Genomic DNA, 16,394 nt, shown 5'->3' on the forward strand with positions numbered 1-16,394 from the left:
TTCCAGGAATCAGGATAACATCAAATTCAAATCTAAGAGCTTCTTAGGACATCATCATACACTGAACGTGCTGATCCATTTTCTGGGTACAAAAAAGTTTTCAGTGAGTGAAAAGAGCTCGTTACTGCTGAGGTAACAGCGATCAATGACATTAAAATGCCTCGCGGGAAAAATATTAACTAGTTGAGGAAAGGTCATCTTCCACCCATAGATTTTTTTGCTTGCTCTTCAGTCATACAGACAGACGTGGAATAAATACATGGGAAGCTGAAATAAGCCAAGAACTTTTCTTCCCTTCAGAAGGAAAAAAACAATTGAACAACACATTTTCATTCCTTCGGTAGCGGCGTTCCCCTTTGGGAGGTATCCCTGTTTCCCACTAAGCTCTGAAAAAGCCTTCAGCAGTGCCTGCATGTTCAAGTCCTGCCCACTCCTGAACAGGCTTTGGCATCTTTGTGAGTTTGAAGTGAAAACAGCACCGCGGCTGGGCATAGCTGAGGGAGGCTGGGGGCAGGAGGAAGGGCATTCACCTCAGCGCAAGCTCCCCAGCCAGCCTGCTATGGGAAACAAGTGCACATACATACATGATGCACGGAGCAGTCTGTGCACCTTCTCTGGCTCCCATGGCTGGGATGCGTTCTCTGTTATGTCCCATGGCTGGCAAGTGAGGCTTCATACAAAAACGTTTATTGGATGCCTTAAAAAATAATGGAAAAGGTGAAAATTATGCTAAGACCAACCAACCTCCGAATCATGGTAAACTTGTATGTGCCGCTTGCTGCAAACACATAACCAGCATCTGAACTTAGGTGACGGGGTCTCAGTCCTGAATAAGGCTTGATGGAGAATATGACAGAATCACCTTGATACAGCATCTTAGGGCACCAAGTGTAAGAGCGAGCGTACACAGCCTTTCCACATCTGAAGATAGCACAAGCAGCAAAAAAGCCAAAACCCCTCCTGCTCGGAAGTGCTTTCCTCACTGAAGCTTCTGATGTTAACAGATGGTTGTAACTGATGGAAGAACAGGAACCAGCCTCTTTAGGACCTGCTATATTACAAGGTGAATTGCAAAAGTGACTGTGCCTCCTTAATAAATCCGCTCTAGCTCACAGATGCACCTACTATTATCCGGAGTTTGGCATCTCCAGTTTACTAGGACTGAGCACAGTTGTTCCAAATTCTTTTCACTGGTGACAGGACGAGGGGAAATGGCCTTAGGTTGCATCAGGAGGGGGTTCAGGTTGGGCGTCAGGAAACACTTTGGAAAGGGTTGTTAAGCACTGCAACAGGCTGCCTAGGGCGGTGGTTGAGTCACCATCCCTGGATGTGTTTAGAAACCAATTGGATGTGGTGCACAGGGACATGATTTAGCAGAGGGCTTTCACCCAGGGTAGTATGGTTGGGTTGTGGTTGGACTCGATGATCTTTGAGGTCTTTTCCAACATGATCGAGTCTATGATTCTAAATCTCAGAATTGCTGCCTACTCACAGATTTTTTTTATTGTTTCAGGTGAGATTTTGTTCTTCATGCATTTTTAAGGGTTTACTTAAAAACCTTGAAATAAATTTCTGATTCGAAATGCTGGTGCAGCAGTTTCCTCCCGCTGTCCTGCATAGCTTGTGCACAACTTAATTCATCACAAGACATTCTTAGGATGCAGACACCTGGAAGCACTGAGTTTTGCCAATTCCTTCTTGGTCTTGTCAGAGGTACTTTGATGAGAGGAATATCTCTTTTGATTTGGTACTTCACATTGGTTCTAATGCTGATTTAGAGCTGCTGCTGCGATACCTTCATACCCTTCTGCCTTTTTCTGCTATCAGAACTTCATTCGTAAAAATCCAATACAAAGCTCACCATGACTCTTCAAAAGCTGTTGCGGGAATTGCAGCTGTTTCTAATCACCATATTCTCAAAGGCATTGGTTACAGCACTGAACCAGGATGAGCACTTCTCACACTTCCTTACATTTACGCTTATCTCCTCATCATAAAGTGAAACATAAAGGCAGATTTGATAAAGCATCAGGGAGCACAGAAAGCTGATGCTGAAATGGCTCATCCTGAATTGCCACAAGTCACACCCAGTTACATGGTGGTAGAGATGACAACGCCTATCCCAGTTATGTGTCACAGCTGTGACGGGGAGCCGGGGGACAGATCTGCTTCAGAAGGCAACTGAAAAGTTTTGTCTTCTGAAATGAAGCATTATGATCACATGCTGATGACTGACATATAGATGATATATATACTGATAGCATATATATGGTGACATTCTAGATCATTTATTTCTATTCAAATCATTCATACAAGCTTGAACACTTCAGCATGCATTATAGATGAGTATCTGCTTTTGTCAGATTCAGGAAAATAAATACTCAATGCACACGTGGAAAAGACCATGAAACTAAGTTTTCCCATTACTTATTCATATTGCTTTTCTTGATTTGTCAGCACAAAGTTCTCTGTTCTTGTACTTGGAAGATACAGTTGTGCAACATACATCCCCAACTTGAACCTGAACACTTTAAGGATGTGCATATAGGCATTCCAAACGTACTGCTTGGCACGGATGTCAACATTCAAAGTAAGATAGCACAGGGCTGAGTTACGGGATGATTTAAGGGATGAAAGCAGTACTATTTCTGACAAATACACACAGTAGTACAGAAGCAAAATCTTTATCTCAGGGAAATTTTCACATTTGCCCAATAGAAAAGTAGGTCTAATTGGCAAAGTTTTCTTCTTGAGACTCTGCAGAGTGCCATTCTCAGCTAACTGCCCTATGATACAGCCAGGTCCAAAACACACAAAGTCCATGGAAAGCAGCCCTTAAAACACAAGCCTGTCCTCTACAACACACCACGTTCTCATTCAGGTGAAATGGAAATCAGTCAGTAGAAATAAACGTATCAAAATAGTTACTGAAAAATAAAACTTGATAAAAATAGAACTTTAATCTGCTCCTTTAATCACTGCATCAGAATCACATCCATACACCAAATGTTGAAGGAGTATTTAGGACTAATGACCTCATTAGAAGGCTGTCTATCAGCGTGACCAGAACACAAGGCAACCAGTGGTTCCCTGGCACTTGGGTACAGACCAGCTCTAAAGCAGAAGCGATAACAGCATCACAGTACAAAGGAACACAGTGGCCCAAATCTAATAACGAGATTGGGGAAGTCCATATCCCAATGAGTCTAACAGGACTAGCACCTAGATACCATGAAGTTAACCACTGCTGCAGGGTGAGAAGCTGCACACACAGCAGAATTGTTCCTATTCTTTAAGCAAAATGAAATGACTGACCAATGGGAGTCAAAGGTTCCCAAGTGTTCATGTGTGGAAACTCAGTGGGATCGGCACAAATCATCAGCATTGCCGACTACACAGTTCTTAAAGTGCGTTTCATCCACCTAGTAAGGTACCAAATAAACGAGCATTACAGGTACTCACAACCCAGGAAAGCATTTTGAACAGTGTCTTACACAGCAAACAAAATCAGAAGCCATCCTTCCCATTTCTGACTCGCACAAATTCACAGTGGGCTCAGAGGCGCTGGCTGCCTACAAGTGAACTCAGCTTCATCCAACCACCACGACAACGCATTTGCAGCTGAGAAGCCCACAAAGATGTCTTACCATTTGATCAGAACTAGTACAGCTTTCATCAGTAGGATCAGGTGGTAACCCCTCTCACAATGGGTCTTTTTCCCATAAGAATAAAGAAAATATGGATTTATTTTTTTCCCCATCAATTCAGCATTCTTATTCACATGCACATATTAGAAAATGGTCTTGTTTGAACAAATATTTTCCTTATGTTTCCTGGAAGACTTCTTCAAGGTTCCAAGTTCATAACATTCTGCCAATCTGTTTCCACAGCAGCGAACCATTCCACGCTTCCATTCCCTACGTTATCTGCAATGCCAACGTATTTACTGCGCACATGTATTTTTGCTTAAAAATCAATTTTATTCATCACCAAGGAATTCTTTCACAGATGAATACTTAAATCATCACCCTCTGAAATAATACTTTATTTCTAATACTAGATAGAACTAATATTTCCATTAAAGTATTGAAATATTCACTAGAGTAACAAGGAAGGGGAAATCTGCATGCCAGCAGTACCTGTAATGAAAAGGCTGTTTTGGAGTCAATTTGCAGGCATCAGAGGGCCGGGGGGGTGACACAACACCAGTAACACTTGTATGTAACACATGAAGCCAGCTGCCAGTGAGATGCAAAAGCGCCAGTAATTGACTACCACCTGGAGAGCTACTGGTGGGGTCAGTAACAACGCAGCTCTTCGCTACCCACAAAAATAGTGCAGGATGTAGGGAAGCATCTCTAAGGTTCTGCACATCGTGTTGTTAGCTGGGACAGCACGGCAAGCACACGGATGTGACCACCACCGCAGTACGCACACTGCGCCTCGCACGGATTTTTCCCATCTGTAGAAGAACGCGGGCCAAAGAGAACTCGAACACCAGAGATTTCAGCCAAAGAACAGTTATAGAAAACTGAAGTCCAGGGAGAAGGAAAAAGCAACAAGCAAAGACTGGTTTCAGTACATCGCAGGACAGGGAAGATTTATTGCTGGAGCAAAAGTCGGGATGTGAAGCTGATGCATGCGATAAGAGCAGAAGTTATCGCGTAGGACCAGTTGACACCAAAGACTTTTGCCAGACTAATGAACAACACGGGAGCTGAAACTCTCAGAAATCATCCTCCCTCTTGAAAAGCAACCGCATCAACACGAATACACCACTGCTAGAGGACAAAGTTTGGCTTTCAAAGCAAGCCAGGTGTATCCCGCTGCAGCCACTCAATGCAAACCCTTGCACGTTTGTGCACATTGGCAGTTCCAGCAGCCGTAAGTTGCATACTGTTCGTGTCCTCTCTTCAAGCTCTGCCTAACAGCCAAGATCTAATTTGTCTCAAAAATAAGTGGTACATTAAAATTGTAAGAACTGCTGCTACTTCTCTCTTGAAATTCCAAAAGTGACAAAAAATGGGCTTAAAACGTGGGCAGTTCAGAAGCAAAATGTCGGGATGAAGACGTACCTGAGCAGAAGTTTGAGAGCACACCAGCCAAGACCAGAGGGCAGGTTTTCAAGTGGAAAAAAGCTCTACTGTAAGTGTAAAGTCATATTCACGGCACTGTTTTCAATACTGATTCCTTCAGTGCAGAGAGGACCCGCAGAGAAAAGAACAGCCGGCCACCAAGGAGGTGATGTACATATTTAACTAAGATCTGACCAAAAAACAATACTTCAACCAGAATGAGTGCTCAGCATATGGATCAGCAGAATACAAATGAGATTCAAAGTGGGAGGGAAAAAGCAGCATCTATCAAGGCCGGCTGGTTTTCATAAAGCTGGAGCTGTCGACTAACAGATCTGAAAAGCTGCGTGCTTGGTAGAAGCTACAACCTGCAGCTCCTCCCTGCTCTGTGATGGCTGGCACAGAGAAAGCGAATGGAACGCTACAGAATGGCACCGTGTTCAGAAAGCCGGGAGATTGTGAGTGGAAACTTTCAGATTGTCCAGAGAACACAATGGGAGCTGGGAGCACATTTCAAATCGTCACAAAGGCTCAAATCCTTACATGGAACAAATTAACACCTCAAATCTGAGCGTGCTGGAGTAGTAACTTAACACGTCACACATGAACCATTTGCTTACGGAGTGAGGGGAAGCGAGATCCCTGAGGCTGCAGATCTGGTAGTCATCCCTTAGCCAGAAGTCATGAAAACAGCAATAAGATTCTGCCACATCCAAGAGATTCATGATTCTATTGCTTCTCTAATACATAATTATGGCTACGTAGGAGTAACGTTTAGCAATTCAAATGCTGATTTAATTAGTAATTCCTCAACAGACCTATTGTAGATTAAACACATCAGGGCACACAACAGGTAAATGGCTGATTTCAGTGCCAGGCATAAGTACAAAGTAACAAGTTTAACAACCTATGAGCAAGAAACATTCGCACCAAAAGGCCCTGGGATAGCTGAAGTAGACAACACCTGGGAAAGAAAACAACACATCGTTCTATTGCTACAATTGAAGCAAAAGTGATCACTAAGCATATCAAAGGTCTTGGTTTGTGCCTGTAAGGATGTATAACTTTAAAGAAGCTGTAGGGAAAAAAAAATTCTCCCCCAAACACCTGGAGACTTGAGGAGTTTAGAAATAACAACAGGCCTAGAATCTCAAGTTTTAAATATTTAGTTGAAGGACAGGCTGCAGGGCAGGTTACTGCTGTTTGGAGCTACCTGAAAAAGAAACAGCGTTCAGATGTGTTTGTACTACACAGCAACACGTTACACACAAATAAGTTAAATTACAGAGTGTTTGCCATTACCACATCAGACGCTAGCTAGCCTTGTAACCTCTTCTCTCAGAACACAGGTTAGGAAAACTACAGAGTTCCGTAGAGCAGAGAGAGGTGAACAGTCACACATGGAAACCACTATTATTTTCCTGATGAATCATTACTTCTAACCTGGGACTCGAGGAATCTTCCTACCAGACACACTGGCCAGACTACCTGTACTGCCTTGCACTATCAGCACGTGGAACAATCCTGATCCAAACCTGCCTGAGTGAGCATCAGGCCACTGCTCAAACTGAAGCCAATATAGCTTGAGAAACCAATTAAGAAGATTCTTTGTTCTAATTTAGTCAGATAACTGACAGGAGCTTTGCTTTTAAAACATGGAAAGGAACCTATGACTTGTGGCTTGCGCAAGGGGAGGAGATGAGCACAAAAGGAGTTTGCCACCCTGCCCAGCACAGCTACACAGATGCCGGCAGCGCTCCTGGAGCCCGCTGGCGTCCAACCTCCTGACACAGGAAGGCTGCAGGTAACGTTTGTGTCTGTTCCACCTTAACATCTGATGACAGGCTCTGGAGAGCGCCTTTAATGAGCAGCTGTGCAGGGAGGGCTGATCTCACATTCTGACTTGATCTTGGCTGACAAAGAATGCCTCCGCTCTACCTCCATTTGCTGCAGCTCCTCGCTCTGCAACAGAGTGAGGGCATCCTATGCCTTAGTGCAGGTAGGAACAGAACCATCGACAGAGGCAGTTTAACTGAATTATTTTTGCAGACCCAAAAATAAAACCAATCTGTTATTATGAACCTTTATTAAGCGGCTCACGTTTCAGTATAAATCACACTAAAAAGATTTTTAAAAAAGATATTTACACTACAGTGCTGACACATTTAAAATGAAAAAATTGGTATAAATAAGCTCTATGGAAAAGCCTGGAATTGTCAAAAAGAATTCTGGCTCATCTTACAAAAAATATATATGTTAAATGTCAGCTCTACTCTAAAACCTACAACTCAAAATTATTTAAAGACTTCTTTATGTTAAACCTGCAGTGTTTACAGTGCATCTGGCCCTAAGTGCTTTGATACTTCACAGTTATGGACAGGCACTGAGGAATGTTACAAAGCTACATAACTATCTTCTGTAACAGATGCGAAGGCAAGTCACAAACTCGCCTCACAGAACTTATGAATCTTTACATTATTACATCATTAAGTTTAAAAAGGAATTTTAAAACAATATATACAAATTTAGCGCAAAAAATCATCCTCTCTTTGTCCATGCAGTTTTGGATATGAACTATGTTGTCTCGTATCATCCGGATGGACGTGACTGCCGGAGCACAACTTGCCTTGTAAGTCCTTGTTGCCAGGTTCGAATTTGGAATCCATTTCCAACTTAAACGCCGTCAATTCAACCTGATCCAATCTAGTCTGAACATTCTGACCCCTGCTGTCATGGGGTGCCACAGTCTTTTCAGTAAGATCAACATTCATGGGTTCCTCTTTTATTCGGTGAGATGCAATAGGTTCGTGTTTTAACAGCGCAAATTCTTGCTGCAGAGCGTCTGAAAGTTTGGCGTCTTCGGAGGTATTTTTGCTTATTGTACAAATCCTGCTGTCAGTCTGAAGTCCCATAACCGAAGACTTGGGGTCTGCAGAGGTCCCTGCTTCGAGAGTGCTTGCATTTGGAGAAGGCTCTTCTTCCGAATGATACAGCTTGAGCCGGATGTGCCACGCCAAGCTGCACACTGCTGACACTGTTTTGAACTGGTGCACAACATTCCTCGGGATGAAATAGATGTCGTTGTCAAACAACTGAATTCTGGCGTATCGAATGCCTTCCCTTCGCAGCTGATTCAGTTTTGCATCATCAACCCACTGGACACACTGGAGGGAAAATAAAGGAAATAAATTAAGGTTGAAAACTTAATTGGCCTCTGCAAGTCCTCTAATTAATGGTTCACAATATGCTTACCTGTGAGAGCGGAGGCTCATGCAAGTCCAACTGCATGCGCTGAACTACCTCTAAGAAGTCCTCAGCATGAAAACAAATTACATCTTTGGTTATACGAGGCTGCTCAGACCTACAGGAAGACAAGAATTGCTCGGTCAGAGGCTGAAACTAAAATGGTAAAGAGAACAGTAATAAAGGAAAAAGGAAATGGTCTAAAAATAAACTCAGCAGTTCTAACATAAACCACATTTCAGAGAATAAAAGCTGACTAAAATGGCTCGTTCTCAATCATGAGGTCAACGATACCGATTAAATGCATTATCCACTTTTTTCATGTTTTAAACAAGTATTAGTATGAGAAGCAATGAACAGTCAAAGCTCCACACTTCTACTGACCTCCACCTGCCTTGACAAAAGACAGGTGGCCCAGATATGCTAGGCTTACTCTGCCAGCGCTTCTTAGTGTGATACAGACATCAGGTACCTCAAAGCACACCATAACAGTAGTGAGACTGCTGCAAGCACTGCTCAGTATCTCAGCCTCACAGCCTCTGTTCAGACTTGAGAATAAGGCTGGTTCTACGCTCATCTGCCCCAACACCATTGAGCAACAAGGAGCAGCACCCTACACACACAGCACCCCCTGAAAATACACCAGTGCTTGTACTGAATTCATAGCTACAGAAGAGCAAGATCTGAATTACAGCTTCCCCAAGTATTCCAACTGTTACAGGAATTCACCTCCAATCCCAGAGCACCTCCCTGAAAAAAGCACCATTCATCTAATAGTATCACCAGAGGAATTATCTAGAATTAGTTAACAACGTGCCAGACCAGCTACAATCCTTACCACTTCCCAATCTAAAAATCAAATTCAGTTTTTCTATGTAAACACATAAAACTAAGCTTTGCATGTGGGTTTTGAGGGATTTATCTTTTCCCCCCAAAAAAAGATTTTAAGAAACATCTGTTGATGAGATGCCCTTCCATCTGGCTGCCATGCAGGGACAGCACAGCAGCTGCCTGTCCCTGGGGAGCTTCACCTCTCAGCTGGGCCATGAGTGGGATGTGCTCCCTAAGGCAGGACAGCTCCACGCATTTCTGAGCACAGCACAGAGATTGCTGACCATGTTTTCAGAGTACAAGACGATAATCGTTTGTGGTTTTAGCATATGTATGGTATTGGTTTTGTCTTAAGAAGCAGGCAGTGATGCAAAGTTCACTGGGATTTTAAATTGAAGAGGTGCATTCATTTGATTCAGGTCGTGACCTCAATAAAGGGAAAAAAAAAAAACAAAAACAAAAACAACCATCTAACAGTTCAAGATATTTTCAGAGAAAAAAAGGCCACGTTCAACTACAGGGAAATTTTTCACATCACATATTTTACTTCCAGTTTTAGGAAGACAGAAACTTCTCACTCCATTTATTTCTACATCCCGTTTCTATATCCTCCTGAAGAGGTTTCCAGCACTGAAAGCAAAAAGTTTAGAAGAACCAGTTCTAATCAACAGGCTGAAGATACCCAGCAGTGTTTACTTAGTGTTTGAAGCATTAAGTCAAGACAAAGGACAGTAAATGATTTCTCTAATCATTATTTTTCTCCCTGCCTATATACACAAGCAACAAAACGCATTATCAACACTGTACTGCAATCCTACCACAAAACATGGCATTCTTCTCATAAACACAGAAAATTGCCAGGGAACTTTTAATTCTGTGTTTGCAAACATGATTACTAGCACAACTACTGTGAGATTTCATTTTGTACAACCTGAAGCAAGTGAAATGATCATAAAACACTCATATGTCCAAAGAGACTTTTAATCCAAACTTAGAGGTGCCCTGGGCACAGTCAGCCACCACTTCCATAGTCAGACCAGGAGTACAAGGGGTTGTAAGGCTTCCTGCTTAAATCCTTTAAAAACATCCATGTAAGCCAGACATGTAATTACCACTTGTATCACTTGAGTACTAACAACAGTTTTACAGTCCTAATGACTTGCAGGAGGAATTGAACTGATGCTGCAGGCCCAGAGAGAAAGAAAAAAAATGTCCATCTTGTAACAGCGCAGTCCCTTCATAAAACTGATACGGACATATTATCCTTATTTTCCTTCTCAAAGCAGCTGGCAAACACAGTTATATATAAAATTATTCATGGTAAGGTAATCTGTCCACATAAATGTCCAGTTGTAGGCACTGAAGAGTCCCTCAAATACTAACACAGACACAATTTGCCCAAGAAGTACCCAAGCAAAACAAGCCCGCACATCACCCCTACTAGCTCTGCACCTACAACATAAAGCATGACTCCTCTTCTTCAGTCCCCTCTGACCACAAAACCCAACATTAACATCTATTAGAACAAGGATTCACATCACAACCACAGCCAGCACTTCCCAAACAGCTCAGCAGCCGAGGGAAGCAATTTCTTATGCTTCAAATGCTTTTCTACACATTTCCCCTACAAGCAGAGAGCAGCTCTTTCCACGCTCAATTCACTTTAACTCTAAATACAAACTAACCTCTCAGTTCAGCAAGTCTTGGAATTGCTTTATTTTCTCCCGAGAAAGAAAATATGTTAATATAAGGTATCTGCTTGTTACAACGTGCGTTTTTATTTCCACAGCGCCCTCAGCACTCCTGGCGTATCTCCAAGTTCCACTTTTGTTGTCAATACAGTTTTCAAAGTTCCCACACACAATGGCTTCATTTAGTATAAAACACTCGCAGTTTACAAGCTACTAAAGATAACAGCTGAAATTATTTTAACGTGCTGCATTAAAGTAATGACGTCTCATTATACAAAAGAAACTAAACAGGGCTTATAAGTGCGGCGTGGTGCCTCTTCAAAACTCTACTGATACGTAGAAAGGGAAATAAGTTACCATGTAGGTCAAATAAATCATATTTATTCCATCAATTGTGTTATATTTTTCTCTCTTCTACAGAGAACCATGTGGAATCACCACAGATGGAAGAGACCTCTAAGATCATCCAGTCCAACCACCCACCTACCGCCAATATTACCCCACTAACCCATGTCCCTCAGTGCCACATCTCCATGTTTCTTGAGCATCTCCACAGACGGTGACTCCACCATCCCCCTGTGCAGCCTGTAGCCCAACTCCTGCTCTGCTGCCACTCCCCAGCCTTACTTCACTCTGGCTTCTCACAACCAGAACAAGCTGGGATTTTGAAGCTCCAGCCGTCATGAACCTAACAAGGAAGTAAACTGTAAAATCTCAGAGTCTGAAGTGAAAACACATTAACTTCTGAGCAATCAAGTTCTTTCCCAGCAACAATTATTTTCTATCTCAATTAACTCCTGCACTGTAACACAAATCTGCATGATCTCATCCAAAGGGAGTTCTGGGCAGGAATACAGAAAGAGCAAAAGGTGGTTCTATTTAAGTATACAAAGGTAACCTCCAAAACTAAGGTCATTCCCCCAAACCAAGGTCAGAAGTTCCTGAAACAATGATTCTTTGTTCTGGGCGACGGAGCCCACGTGCTTTTGGGGTTTCTTTATTCAGTCAAAATGTAAATAGCTTCTAACAAGATACATTTATTTCCTGAATCACACATGGGAATTTCACAGAGACGCTCAAGACCACCACACAGCCTCCAAGAAGATTCTTCTTAGGAAATCTACCATTAATGAATGAGAGTTACAGCAGCCATAACTTTAAAGTAAAAAAAGTAAGTTTTGCTCATTTCCAGACAACACACAGAACCACCAAAACGAAGGCCTCCATCTGCACCTCTGAAGCAGAAATCCACCTCAATGTGCACGTTACTTAAATTAAAACAAAGTGCAAAGTATCATTTACACCCAACATCAACTTAATTACAGCGATTCAATCATAGCTATTAAACTGCTGCTGCAAGGCACCTTTCCAGTTTCAGCCACACTGCAAGGCTGTACACAACTTTCTGAAGGGCAGACAAGCACAGCTTGTGCAAAGAGATACAGAAAAAAACCCAGTTATCTACAAAGTATTATTTAAATACCTCTAACACTAGATTAGCCTATTCAGTGCTCGATCTCCTGATAATAAATGGAAATCGATGCAAATATTTTCCAGATGCCTCGCTCAGTAAGTCAGTCAACACATACCACTCTCCACAGTGCACAGCCTTCAACACTCCCACAGCAGCTGTAGTCTGTCGTTCGAAACCTTGTCCTATGTGATCTGCATGGGCTCGTGTCCGGTCTTCAAACAGCATTTCACGTGGTTCACTGGTTCGAGGTAGGTACTGCAAGTTTTTTATTTCATTGGTAGTTCTGTAGAAGAAAAATAGCGTTGGTGATACAGAAATTTCCCTTACTTACCTGATATCTACCCGCAGCCAAGAGGACAGTGAGAATATACAGTCAAATGAGAAAGACAGTAACCCTTACAGCAAACAAAACACTTAACGAGCGGAGCAAAAATCAGGATGTGGTGCAAATAAAATTAGCCAGGTTCCTAAGTACATCAAAAGGCCCCGATGACTCAGACTCTCTCATCTACATGCCCTGAGAAAGCACCCAGAAGTTTCATATTCAAGGTTAGGCCTGGGCCTTCAGGCTGACCTGAGCCATGCTATAAGAGCATTCATCTACTCCACTAACAATGCCTGCAACAGTTTGATAAACACCACAACCGATTCTCAAGCAGCTTTTACCATTTGTGCTTCCACTGAACCGTTAGAGAACACGTATGCGTATTTAATTCCACATTATAGAACTAGGAATGAGAAGCAAAAAGACTATTTCCCCAGAGTTTAATGAACATGGAGGACACAACACAGAGGTGAGCAGTGATACAAGGCCTTTTCCTGTGTCCAGCTCGAGTCTGCACTGTGTGTCACAAAATATTTCTTTCAAGAGCTACTTAAAATGCCAGGTTGGAAGTGACACCTAGAGAGCATGTGGTCTGCCTTCCCATGCACAACTACAGCAGGTTGCTCAGGGCTGTCTCCAGTAAGTTCTGAGCATCTCCGAAGGCAGAGATCTGGAGAACCTCTTCCAGGGTTCAACTGCCCATACAGTAAAGGGGTTTGGTTCTGCTGCTCTTATTTTAAATGGAATTTCTTGTAATGAAGCTTGTGCCCATTCCCTCATCATGTCACCAAGCACTGCTGAAAAAAAAAGCCATTCTTTTTTTCCTTCCCCCTCCTATCAGATGCTTCTACAACACTGTTGTGATCCCAGTTGAGCCTTCCCTTCTCAAAGCTGAATCCGAGCTCTTCCAGTAACCAACCTGCATGTCACCAGACCAGCTCCAGGATGCCCACATCTGTCATGGACTAGTGATCCCAGAGAAGGACTCCGGGTATGTTACACCAGTAAGAAGAAAGAACAATCTCCATCATGGAGATTATGGCCTCAAGTTGCGCCAAGGTAAGTTTAGGCTGGATGTTAGGAAACACTTCTTTACAGAAAGGGTAGTTAAACACTGGAATAGGCTCCCAGGGAGGTGGTTGAGTCGCTGTCCCTGGGTGTCTTTAAGAGCCGTTTGGATTTGGTGCTCAGGGACATGATTGAGCAGAGGTTTGTTAGAGTTAGGGTACTATGGTTAGGCTGTGGTTGGACTTGATGATCTTCAAGGTCTTCTCCAACCTGGGTAATTCTTTGATTCTATAATCAGTCATAGAATTCACTCTTCATAATCCCATTCAAACAGCTGCTGTCCTGCTTTTGACATAGTGGCTTACAAAGGTGCAGTGACAGCTTACAGTCAATCTGTCATTTGTGAGGACTCGCAAGAATTTGTCTATCAGGCTGCTTTTCAGCCAGTCTCCAACCTGAGCTGGTGCACACATCCTCATAGGTGCAAGATTCCAAACTTCCCACTGCTGACCTCACAAGACCTACCCTGTCAAGGTTCCTCTGGCTTAGCAGCACAACCCTCCTGGCCATCGATCGCTCCTTCTAACTCTATACTGTCTGCAGACTCGCTGATGGTGTACACTGTCCCATCCTTAATGGGAATGTCGAACAGAGACTACCCTCCAACTAGACCCTGAGCTGCTGATCACAACCTTTTGAGCACAGAAATTAAGCCACTTCTTGATTCATTTTGTTCTTCATCTGTCTAGCCTGTCCTTCATTAATTTGAGCGTCAGCAAGTTAGGGCAGACAGGTGTCCACGCTTGCTAAAGCCAAGATAAACAACACCTCTAGCATCACCCTCAGCCATTACATCAATCATTTAGATGTAGATTAGAATGGATTAACACAAGAAATGGATTTGGAAGGGACCTATAAGAATCAGGTCTAAAATTCAAACCCCGTGTCCGAGAGCACTGTTCAAATGCTCCCTGACCTCTGGCAGTTTGGTACCATGAATGCAGCCCTACAGAGCCTATGCCAGTGTCTGATGACATTCTTACAAAGACCCTTTTCCTACTCCCCAGCATGACCCTCCTTTGACAGAGCACCACGCCATTCCCTTAGATTCTTACTGGTATCTGCAAAAAGACTGGCACCTTCCTTTCTACTCCCTGTCATTAGGAAGACCATCAGGTTGATAAGGCATGATTTCCCATTTATCAACTGATGCGAGCTATACCCAATATCTATTCCTGTCCCTCGTGTTTCAAAGTTTCTGTTCTTCCCAGGGTCAAGGCAAGGCTGACTGGCCTGTAGTTCCTCAGGTCCAACTTCCTCCTCTTCTGAAAGATCAATGATGTCGGCTTTCTCCAGTTCTGAAGAACAACATCCAGTTGCCAAAACCTTTCAAAGACAATCCAGGACCAACTCCCACAGCACTTCTGGGTGCACTCTGCCTGGCCCCAGGAGCTCCTGCACGCCCCATCTGTTCAAAATGTTCCTTATTCCAATTCACCTCCACTGAAGGCAAACAGCCCTCGTTCCAGGCCCTCCAATTGTCTTCGGGACCCGAGAATACTGAAGACCAATCTTATCAGCAAAGAGCAGCACAAAGAAAGCATTGAGTTAGCTTGCTCTTTGTATCTCTATGACCTTCATTTCACTATATTGTAAATTCACTGCATGAGGAAAATGAGGAATATTCAGATGGTAACCTTAAATTCTTCTTACAGCTCTAGAGAGAACGAGCAGTGTGCTTGGCCAGACAGTAAACACTAAACATACTAATAAACAATAAAAATACTAAAAAACCAAAAACCACACTATGACCAACCAGAACAACTCTTGTAAAGCAAAGCAACTTAGAAGTATATCTTATGAGACGAACACTTTCAGCAACTTACATTAAGATAACACATAAGCCAGCAAAATGCTTCAAGTAAAATGAATTTTTGGCCAATGAATACCAACCAAACACTTAACAAGCAAAATATTTCAACATACCTCTTCCTTTTGAAAGGTGACTTTGGCATGTCAGCCACGGGGATCATCTGCTCTCCTGGACGTACCCACATAATGGGACCATCATCACTGTCTTTACGACTCTCTAATTTTAAACTAGAAAGTGTTCCCCATGGCAGTGTACACTAATGGGAAATATAAGGCACAATTTTGAAGTTAAGTATATTTATTTTAAAGTAAATCAAGTAGTCTTTATCTGTCACAGTGAACAGACTTATTACGCAACTCAGTTATCTAAGTGAAGTTCAAAGCACAATCACCTGATTTTAACATTACCAGAGCATCGTCCCCCTTCACCCACCCTATTCCCTTCTGTCCTTACTTTTAAGAAGGGTGATTCTTCCAACATATCAAGGAATTCAGGAAAGTAATCCCCCACTTCCTCATCAACTGCTCCAACCAGGCTGATCTGTCTCATTGGGCCAGCTCTATACGTACCATGAGAGTATGTTCTTTTTACCTATAAGTAGAATATGACAGTTAAAGTTACACTGAGGTATCACTTCAAGTCCGCATTCAACAAACACCTTTAATCTGTGCTTACGTTTTCTGATCGATATCAAGTTCTACACAAACCCTCATTATAGCTAAGATTATTAAGAATTCAATTACTAAAAGTCAGCGAAGAAAAGCTCCTATTAAAGATGTATGACAATCGTGCTTTCCATATCTCAAGTCTGAATGCAAGGTTGAGTGAATGTTGTCTTTCAAGAAAATAATATTCCAAAAGCAGTAACTGTGAA

The 16,394-nt window shown here is 42.6% G+C and overlaps 1 protein-coding gene across 10 annotated transcripts in view; it reads right to left on the reverse strand.

Annotated features, from left to right (window-relative positions):
- Window positions 1-2,267: 2,267 nt before the first annotated feature.
- Window positions 2,268-16,394, reverse strand: part of RSBN1L (round spermatid basic protein 1 like) — a 46,071-nt gene continuing 31,944 nt past the window's right edge. For 7 of the 10 annotated variants that reach the window (XR_014933201.1, XM_085512942.1, XM_015881752.3 and 4 more), the window contains 5 exons: window positions 15,974-16,111; window positions 15,634-15,776; window positions 12,430-12,597; window positions 8,328-8,436; window positions 2,268-8,239 (listed from right to left, as the gene is read on the reverse strand). Coding sequence is in view for 7 of the 10 variants with exons in the window: in XM_085512942.1 (XP_085369068.1) it covers window positions 7,601-8,239; window positions 8,328-8,436; window positions 12,430-12,597; window positions 15,634-15,776; window positions 15,974-16,111 (1,197 nt within the window). In the remaining 3 variants the exon portion in view is untranslated. Of the gene's footprint in view, window positions 8,240-8,327; window positions 8,437-12,429; window positions 12,598-14,946; window positions 15,208-15,633; window positions 15,777-15,973; window positions 16,112-16,394 lie in introns of those variants that run through there. The other 3 variants (XR_014933200.1, XR_014933194.1, XM_085512957.1) reach the window with 2 other exon arrangements.

This window comes from Coturnix japonica, chromosome 1 (assembly GCF_054131305.1).
Source record: "Coturnix japonica strain WE chromosome 1, WE-NBRP24, whole genome shotgun sequence".
NCBI lineage: Eukaryota > Metazoa > Chordata > Aves > Galliformes > Phasianidae > Coturnix > Coturnix japonica.